The sequence below is a fragment of the Empidonax traillii genome, unplaced genomic scaffold (assembly GCF_003031625.1).
Source record: "Empidonax traillii isolate 1590-97213 ecotype Southwest subspecies unplaced genomic scaffold, ASM303162v1 scaffold203:size1130161, whole genome shotgun sequence".
In the NCBI taxonomy this organism is placed as follows: Eukaryota; Metazoa; Chordata; class Aves; order Passeriformes; family Tyrannidae; genus Empidonax; species Empidonax traillii.
In genome coordinates, this window is record NW_020955396.1 from 198,992 (window position 1) to 208,972 (window position 9,981).

Here is a 9,981-nt window from a genome sequence, read left to right on the forward strand (position 1 = left end):
AAGTTTCTATTGCACTTCTTTCAGACTGCCTAATCTTTAGCTTTACTAACAATTTTATGTAAGTCAGATACAAGAGGAATGAAAAATAACAGATAGCTTATATATTTCACCAAAGGGTGGGAGATACGAAATATGATGCACGCGTTGCCTGCCAAGGAAAAGATAATGAGATATGCATTGGTTACAGCTGTTTCTTGCTGTCTTTACTAAAATGATGATTAAGGAAAGCATGAGCAGAGAAACAGCTGGGTAGAGGTACCTTGGGAACATTTAAAAATAATCTTGATCACTGAGAAAAAATTTGTTTACTCTGAAATTCATAAACCCAATGATTAATTGTCAAGTGTCTAATAAGAGTGGCACCCAAATGTTTAATTTGTATCATCACAGAGTTCTCAATGTTGCTACTTATGGAATATCTTACATCAGACTTAGAAAAAGGTAATAAATTCTTTTACTGAAAGTGACAAGCATTCAAAATGTGCAAGTGTGCTGGAATTTGTCACTATCTCAAGTATGTTATTTTAACTTTACTGATACATAGAAAAAAAATGTAAAGACTATACATAGCTATAAGCTACCAGCTGGACTTTGGAGACACATATTTTCATTTCTAAATCCGTGACAAAACCATCCTGCAAGTATCCTATATCCTAAAGGTTTAATGAGAAAATACATTAAAAATATATAAAAGTGAAGGGGTGTCCTTTGGGATTGTTCAAAGAACAGACTGCTAATTTTGAGAATTTCTGGCTGCACAAGTAGTGACTGCACATACTACACACATGAAATGCTTGTGCCATTTCCCTGCTATTTCCAGCAGTTACGGGACAATGACTAAAACTCTACTGATTTAGCACCTCCATAGACCTGAAGGAATATGGTGCGAAACCCAGGCTGTGGACTCTGCACAAATATTTTTACGTAACAGTTGCCAGAAGAGGCCTGTTAAAACATGTCATTAAGGTTACAAAATCATTTGTTCAAAAACTAAAAGCAATACTGGAGGATCCAAGTCATCTGCATAAAGAACTGCAACACTCCATATGTACAAAGAACTACGTGCAGGGTTAACTCTCCTCTTTCCAAACTTCTGATAACTTGGCTTTAGAGCTTTTTAAAAAAAAGTTCTTAGGAAGCAAGTTTCCCAGAAGATTATGTTTTGCCTGCTTTGTAAGAAAAAAAAGTACAAACAAATGTTGTTATAGCATTTAAGTTGTGCATTTAAGTTTCCCTGTCCACTTAATGTACAGATTGCTACAGTTAGATTTATAATGGATAGCAGCACCTGAGCTGCCACTTTTCAGTGGAGGAAAGACAATTCTACTACAGCCACTGCCTTTTCAGACACAACTGTAAAAACTGTTTGCATACAATTAAGATTTCACTATTTTAATGAGGGGTTTATTTTGAAGTCAATTACTCGCATAAAAGAACTGTCTCAAACAACATTTCCAGTAAAAATAAATCGTCAGTCCAAAATTCAACCAAAATCCAGTTGGAACATACTTGTGACTGGTTACTATGACTTTCCAAATGGGGCATCTGGCCTCACTGAAATTCATGGAGTCCCTTTAACACTTTTGCTGGAGGTTGGATCCCAGCATAAGGATTATTACTGAATCATATGAAGAATATCTCCCACTGTCTTCATTTAGACATCCCAGGCATTTCAATATTTACAAACTGGAAAAGATTTGGTTTATATAGTTGCTAATTTGGATGGAAAGCCATTCCTTTTGGCAGAGGTGTTTTGGCACCGTTAGGTGAGCAATCATTGGTTTAGCAGGAAGAAGATTAGTTATGTTTATTTTTAGAATAAATTCACTCTCAAAGCCATTTTTGACTGCTATTAATCTGTGTATTGAAGTGCATAGAAATGAAAGGTCATCTCAGGAGTTGTATTTCAACTTTTGGTAGCTTTCAATATGCTATGTAAGAATTTGGAAGATATAAAACAAAATCAAGTTTCTATATAAAGATGTTATACTAATGCAGTCAGTGATTCTGAGTGGAAGCTGTCAACTAAAAGTTCCTGCGTTTAGATCTCTACAGCAATCCTCTTAGACCCTGGAAGCTATATGAATGATAAATAAAAATCCTCATTTTTCTATTGAATCTTAAGAATTGGAGGAAAATGAGTTCAGACAGACAGGAGACTTACTTGACACTGTTATCTCAAATACAAAGCCTACTGCCCCTTCAGTGTGGTGAGGGAAAACCACGAGGGCGGTTCCTTTTATTTTACTTAAAGCATTAAGTTTTGCTACAGTTAAAAGGTGAACTCTGACAGAAAAAAAGGATAACTGCTATAAATATTTTGACGTAAAACAATCCATCTGGAGATTGATATTATGCCAATGGACATGAAGGGATATAGTCACACTTAAGCCAATGTTTACTTCTGGTATCTCATCTAATTATCTAAACTCCACACATACTCAGCAGTTGAAAAGGTGATTTCAGGGTATAATCCCTTTCAGCCATTAAGGAAGATATTTATAGCTGTCTGCTTCTCTCCATTACTTATACATGGAATGTGTGTCACAAAATCACGTGGAATGCCCTCACTGTCATTCAACATAGAGGAGATGAAAAAACATTCTCAGGGCATAACTTGCTAATGCAACAACAGCTGGGAAATGCAAAATTTCAGAGATACAGAGATAATTCTCATCCCAAAAACTTTCTGATTCATTCTTCCCTTCCGTTTTCTCTCTCCTCTAGGAACCACAGTCCATCTGACACAGCAAGATTAGCAAGTTGCTATGCCTTATTCTAGGCAGCCTTCCCATTAATGGGGTGCTCACCTGCATCACTGGAACTTTGTATCAGAAATGAACTCAGTACAGTGTTTTGCCAGCTGATGATTTGCCAGTTTCAGGGTAATGCTTAGAGCCAGCTGTACACATCTGGAAAGTGCAATATAAGTACAGGCAATGTACTTTTCCCCCCTCATCTTCATATGAAAGCAAATTGCATTGAGAGACATACGGAAAGCAGCATATTAGCAGAGTTATTATTTGCACAAGACACATTTACCAGTACTTGAGATCAGTACCTCTTTTTGGTAAAGGAGCCCATGACTTTTGTGCAGCTGGAGTTGTCTCCTCCACACACCCCACATTTGTCATACTGGAGCTTTGATCCGATGATGCCGTCGCAACCAGTCCGGATGCACTTCCCTCGGACACAGACGGAGTTACTGTACGGTCGACATTCAGTGCCATCAGTTACCTGGGCAATCAAACGAGCCTCAGTTAAAACTGCCACAGAAAAGACTGACTTTTTTTGGATCTGGCAGAACAGAGTTACTTATGTAGGTCACCTACTCTGAACAGAGAGCCTGACAGACCAGACTGAGTTTCTCTAGCGTCCCCAGCACAAAAGCAGTTCAGTAAACTGCTGAAAGCAGTGACAGGTAACTTCCAGTTTGAGTTCCATCTGACAGAACAAACTGACCACAACTCACATCTACAATACTTGGCTGTTGGCTCTGTAAGATTTACTCTGGACTCCCTAAGCCTAATTCAGGGTTAAAATTACCCTTATCCTCATAGTACTCTTTCTCCTCCAGAAAATTCCAGAATAATGGAAAACTCCAGGCAGAAACCCCTTTAGCCATTTCTGAGAACGTACCAGTGCAGAGAGCACTTAGAGGCTCATATTTTTCATGAATTCACATATTGAGATGTGGAAAAACTCACCTCATTTTAGAGGCCTAATGTACAACCAATGGATCAAACCATTAAATCTAATCACACAGTGAAATCTCTGAATCATAGGATTAACTTCTTTTTCCTGGTTGAAGGGAAAGATTTCTCTACAGAGGACACTTCTACACTGGAGCATGAAATCATGACTGGCGTTGCCCTTACCTTCTGAGAAAACACCACATAATAGCCAGTTCCTTTGGCTCGGCAGGTGAGCTTGCAGACATCTCCGGGAAGTACTCCAGCATACTTGGGGACCCATTCAACAAATGTCTTGACACCCTTTGCGTCAGACTGGTAGCCATTCCTTGCTTCACACTGCTCTTGCCGAAAAGACTTAGCTGCAGAATTATTCACATCATTAGCGGCTGTTTCAGACCACTCTGCAAATATCATTATGTCCATCTATTACTTCAATTTCTTTTTTACATAATTTTTAAGTTACATCATGTCACTTCTTTACTTAGAACTGGCCCTCCAATCCTTCAACTGTTTTAGCTTGGAAATCCCATGGCATAATAAGCATTAAAGGTCTAATATGTGCATTGCACTGCATTTTCCGGGACTGAAAATCTTTTTTCATTCACGTGACCTTTCTCTGTGGAGTCTGGGAGGGAGAATGTGGGTGAATAATTACGATACTGTATTCATGATTAGTGTCTCGCTTTGGTAAATACATTTTGGGGAAACTACAGCGGACCTTTGTTGTGTCCTTCTAAAGCAGATATTCAGTATTTACTGCCTATAAACAGACAGGTTGGAGCACAAGGGCACTCACCGTTGGCCGGGCAGGGAGCGACGTTGCAGGAGCGGTAGATGGCCCTCTTGCCCGTGCAGTACCGCCCGTTGTTTCTGGGAGCTGGGTTATTGCAGTGGCGATAAGCAAACTGAACTCCCCCACCACACGTGCGGGAGCACTGTCCCCAGGGCCCCCAGGAGCCCCAGTTGCCATGGCTGGAAGCCTGGAACAGAGGAAACAGTAGGAGGTAAGTTCATCATCCAAGTGCGAATAAAGCTGCGACAACTCAAAGTCACTGCTAATATTTTCCTCATTCAAGGCAATTCTTTGGTCATTTTAATCGGGGGTAACAGGTCTCAGGAGACTTCTTTCTCCCAGCAAGGTTAATTTCTGTCTTTTATCTGCACATTCACAACATCTCATTTGGCAAAGGCAGTACTAGGCCTTGCTCCACACAGCTACCTTCTCATTGTTCCATGGAAGACACCAATGCACCACAAAGATCACCCGAAGTCTCACGTGCTGCTCTCTGATCTTTTGCTTTTCCTACCAAAAGGGCCCTTTAAACTGGTTTCAAGGCTTCTGGTTCCCAGAATATGTTCATAAAGCTAATCTATGATCAAATTAATCCAATTATTGTGATGTGTAGGTACTGCTTTGAATTACTGGCAAGAGTTGGAGTTGTCAACTCTGCTAAGCTGGCTACCTAGAAACAGTACTGCAATAGCACATAGAAGTCTATACATCTGTAAAAAAGGGTGTTATAAGGGCTGTAGCTTGATTTGAATGGATCTCATAGTTTCCAAATATTTTCACAAAGAAGTCCACACCTCTTCTGTGGGGCCACTATCTGCCCAGTAAATTTAGAAGTATCTGAACTGACAGTTCTCGTGAGCCTTCAGATGCATAGTGGACAGAGGAGACTCTGTCACTGGAGGTATAAACCTTTCTGCTGCAGAAAGTATATTTTGTATTAACTTCATCAACCTTTCCCTTCACTGAAATTAGGGAATTTCAGATGAGGGATGTAAATTAAATTTACGGATTTAATTTGTCTTGCATTCCATGGTCAAGAAGTCAGAGAGCTATGTCCTGGTACTGATTTAATGAATGGGCACATCATCTACTCTGAAAGGATGCTCCCAGTTTTCCAGGAATGAAGGCTTTCACACTTGAAGAAGAAAACATGCTTCCTGAACCTCAGCAGCATTTCTCCTATATCCCTCGCCAATAACAATCCAAGTATGCACTAAAAAAATAAGGTAGCTTTCAATCTGACTTCCATGAAGTCCCTTGCACTCCCACAAAAATCAGCAATTTGAGGATCACGCCTTTTAAAATCCCCCAGGGTCGAAGCCGGTAACTTACTGAGTAGTACTTCTTCTTGGTTTTGTCAACACATTTTCCTTGGAGGCAGATCCTTCCTTTTCCACACGGTGTTCCCTCGACAGCAGGGAGCTTCTTAGTCAGACAGACCATCTGGCCTTGGCGCACAACGGCACACCAGAGGCGAGAGCACACGTCCATCCCAGGGCACACGGTGTACTCGGGCCCGAAGGCCAGCTTGCACTGACGAATGGCATCGTATGTTTGTCCCGGGAGCTCCTCGGGGCCCACAATGTGCTTCCTCGGTTGGTCCAGCAAACAGTTACCTAAAAGAGCCATCCAGCCTGTTGTTATTACTCGTTTCCTAGTTTTCTCTGTAGAGCTGCAAATCCGACAGGTAAGGCAGAACAATGACGACAGCAAAGCCCGCTCAGAGGAGGTTGACTGAAATAGGGAGGCTCTCTGAGATGACAACAGGTTTTGCACAAGGTCACACTTCTGCCACTGTGTTCTCACCCAGCAGCACACCAGGTGTCCAGCTGCCTATTTCCCATCTGAGGGTGTAAGTGAGTTTTACTTGGGTCCCTTTGGCCTTTCATCCTTTATGCGATGACTCTGGACACATTCCACACTATCACTTTGTGACTTAAGGAGTGAGCAAAGTAAGCGAAGTTGCCATTTGAGTTCTGAGACAGAATGTCAGAAATGGTAAAAAAGCTTCTAGAGCGATGACAGAAAAATCAAAAAACACAGACTTGTAGCCAGTGAGGCACTTAAAAAAAAAAAAAAAAGGAAAAAAAATCAAAACAAAAGGAAAAGAAAAAACCCTAACAGACCAGAAGAAAAAAATATAAGCTGCATATCAAAACTAATGCTGGGGGTAAACCTGGTCCAGACTCTCCTTCTAAAGAATGATACTCATTTGCTTATGGAATTAGTTTGAAGAGGGTTATTCATTTAATACAAAATACATAAATACCAGGAAGGAAAAATTGCATAAATGTATAGAATTGTATATATTCTTTAAGATCTACTGCAGTGGTCAAGATTTGTCTGGCACACTCTAAACATGAAAATTCCCATTTATGTTGTAGGCATCTACTGATAGCTATTTTTTTACTACTGGAAACCTCACTTGTTGACATGCAGAACTATTTATTCAGTGTAACCTCTTTTACACTTCATGAAAGGGATATGTGGTCTGGGCAAGCTTCACTTATCCTTGGCCAAAATAACTTACCACAATTTACCTCACTTTGGAATCTAGACCAGTGTTCTTCAGCTGGATCATGAGTGAAAAAAGCCTATCTATAAAACCCTCACTATTTACACAAAATGGAATAGAATTTCATTTCAAATGGCAGTGAATTTAAACAAACCAAATACCTAATTTCTCAAAATACCTAATTTCTCAATAACTTGGGTTTTCCTTCCAGAACTCATACTTACTGCAACTGTTATTTTGTTCCTCTAAAGACCAAGGCCTATTAGCCAAATTGGCCAAAAATTCTTTCTGCATTACCACTTACTACTGAAAACCCTCTGTTTTGCTAAACCTGTTCCACTTGTTGACCCTAATTTACCCCAGCCTTATCTGGACTATGCTGACTTTTTCAATGCAGACAAGGTGTGCCAATGCTAACTCTCATGAGATAAAGATACTTAAAAGTATCCTGGCATTCAAAGGTTGTTGTAGTGTAAAATATTAGAGACATGATGAGGAGTGATGAAGCACCTATCTTTTTTCTGCAGTTTCTGAAAAGCACATAACTGGCAGAAATACACTTTGTAAAGTAAGTTAACAGTGGAAATCCTACTTCATTTACCTTGTGATGAGGAAGGAAGCTAATACATTGTTAGGGCAGTGATGGGAAGTCAGCAGCATATCAACATTCAGTATTATACACTGCTATTGTACCTATAATGACGTTTATCAAACTCACAGGTAGAACTGTTGTTCAGTATTTTAAAACATCATCATAATACTTCATTTCACCATGACAGACACCTCTGCCCCTCACTGAGATCTACCTTGACTGAAACGCCTGAAAACACCAATTTAGAGAAAAAGGAAAGTCTCATTCTTGCATATACTTATCTGTCAATCATTTTAGTTAAAACCCATTCAAATACCTTTCACACTGAATAACAAACAGGTTTCACAAGCTTACATTGCAAATATAGCATTTTTCCCCTCCAGAACACATTAATTCAAAACTGAAGATAGTGAACACCCCTAAGGATTCCCCACAGGAAAAAAAAAAAAATTATATTGGTAGAGAGTAGCAGTGCCTATGTTTAGACAGGTTGCAATGAAATGCAGGTGTTTTTACCATGAGCTGGCACAACCTCCTACTTGCAATAGTAAAACAAGATTTGAGAAGCTGGAGAAAAGTTTGCCCTGGGCCCCCTGGTTGAGAGGGCAGAGAGGGCTTCCATTCACTGTTACACTTCAATATACAGAACATGTATATTCTGCAATTCCCATTTTTTGTCCCGAGTACCAAAGAACATCTTTGTGCCCTGGAATAGAGCAACATTGTTTGCTGATGACAGTGCTAATTAAGCCTTCTCATTATCTCTCTCAATGTTTTGTGTAATCTATCTTGGGGAAAAAAAAAGGTGGAACGAGATCTGTGCAGGAAGCAGATAAGCAGGATATAAATTAATTAAAATACAAACAGTTCTTGTTTCAGGTTGCACCGAGCACTGTGGCTGAACACAATAAATCCCAGGCAATCATACCACAGCCTCGTGGTTGGCATGACAATAATGGCAATTAGTACCTTTGGAAAGGCTTTACTAAAAGCAGATGGAAATAAATGTCACTCTCTTCTGGACACTAACTGAGCCTTTTCTTCCTAAATGTCAAACTGCTGTCTGGGGTCATCTCATGAGTGTAAAACAAATGGTGATATCATGACAACACTGTTTATTGTTCTCAGAGCAGGCCTCTGGACACAGGGAAGCAGGACCTTGATCCTCCCCAGACCTCCTGGTTGACCTTGGACAAGACATTTATATTGGGATTTATTCAGCTGACTTTAGCTGTATGTAATGCTGGTGTCTGCAGTGCAGTCAGCTGTCAGGTGTTTCACTACTGAGGCAAACAAGTTTATGGTGTAATTAAGCACCACTAAGGCAACGGATGAGCCGCAGTGCTGCTGATGCCATTGATTAGACCTCTCTGCACAACGATGGGAACTTGAATACCCAGTTTAGGAGTGCCTACCTACATAGTAAGTACCCCCATTTTATAAGAATAATCTAGTCCCCAACATCACCTTCCAAATGTAGAAATTAGCAATATGAGTATTTGACAAAGCTGTGTCAAGGAATTAGAGTAAAGACTGTAAAGTTTTCTATTACAGCACTACAGGGTGAATATCTAAATCTACATGGGAGGCTTACTTAAACCTTTGGTAAGACACTGACTGCTCATTTGTAATACAGTACTGCTAACAGATCCAAACTTCTGGACTTCATATTTAATTTTGCTTACCCATAAGAAGGAGCAGTTGAACTATTTTATTTCCTTACACCAATGCTGCCATGCCCTGTTTGTCATCCCAAAGCACAATTCATATGCTCATTGTGCCTGCTGCACTTCTTGAAATTACACCCAAATGAATAAGGATTGTTTCCTCTCCCTAGAAGCACTTTAAAGGATGGGATTTTCTTCTTTCTGAGGCAAGATTAGAGGAGGGCTCCTTCTTGAAAACAAAACTGAAGGGAAAAAACTGAAACTATATAACAGTACATCTGCCTCACTTAAGGAAAACCCAAAAAGTAGACACATACTTAACCTGAAGGAAGCACAGAACTGTGGCATGTTTGCACTATTCCTTTATCAGCCCAAAGCTGATAGGCAGCATTGCTCTACTAGGACCCTGTGGTTTCTGATACACTCAATGTGCATTACAAATGGGAATTATGGAGCTACAGATTAATTCACTGTCTGAAATAAGAAAATAAGACTAGAATATCCCTTCCAAAAATAATGCATGTCCTTTCAGCACAGGAATTCGAAGAATGTGCAGTTTAAACCATTGACCATTTTTACCTCATGGATAGTGTTTTCATTCCTTTAAGACTGATCTTTGATTTAAAATAAATAACTGTGAAATTATAAATTTCAACAGAAAAGAAGACTGTTACTCAGCAAAGGTCTCTGAAGGACTGATCTATCAAGAAAAGAGATTC

At 39.8% G+C, this 9,981-nt stretch overlaps 1 protein-coding gene across 1 annotated transcript in view; it reads right to left on the bottom strand.

The window, feature by feature from the left end:
* Positions 1-9,981, bottom strand: part of ADAMTS5 (ADAM metallopeptidase with thrombospondin type 1 motif 5) — a 48,376-nt gene that overhangs the window by 7,108 nt on the left and 31,287 nt on the right. The window contains exons 4-7 of the mRNA XM_027887085.1: positions 5,821-6,104; positions 4,492-4,675; positions 3,879-4,054; positions 3,062-3,237 (exon numbers count right to left, since the gene is read on the bottom strand). Of these exons, the coding sequence (XP_027742886.1) occupies positions 3,062-3,237; positions 3,879-4,054; positions 4,492-4,675; positions 5,821-6,104 (820 nt within the window). The remainder of the gene's footprint in view (positions 1-3,061; positions 3,238-3,878; positions 4,055-4,491; positions 4,676-5,820; positions 6,105-9,981) is intronic.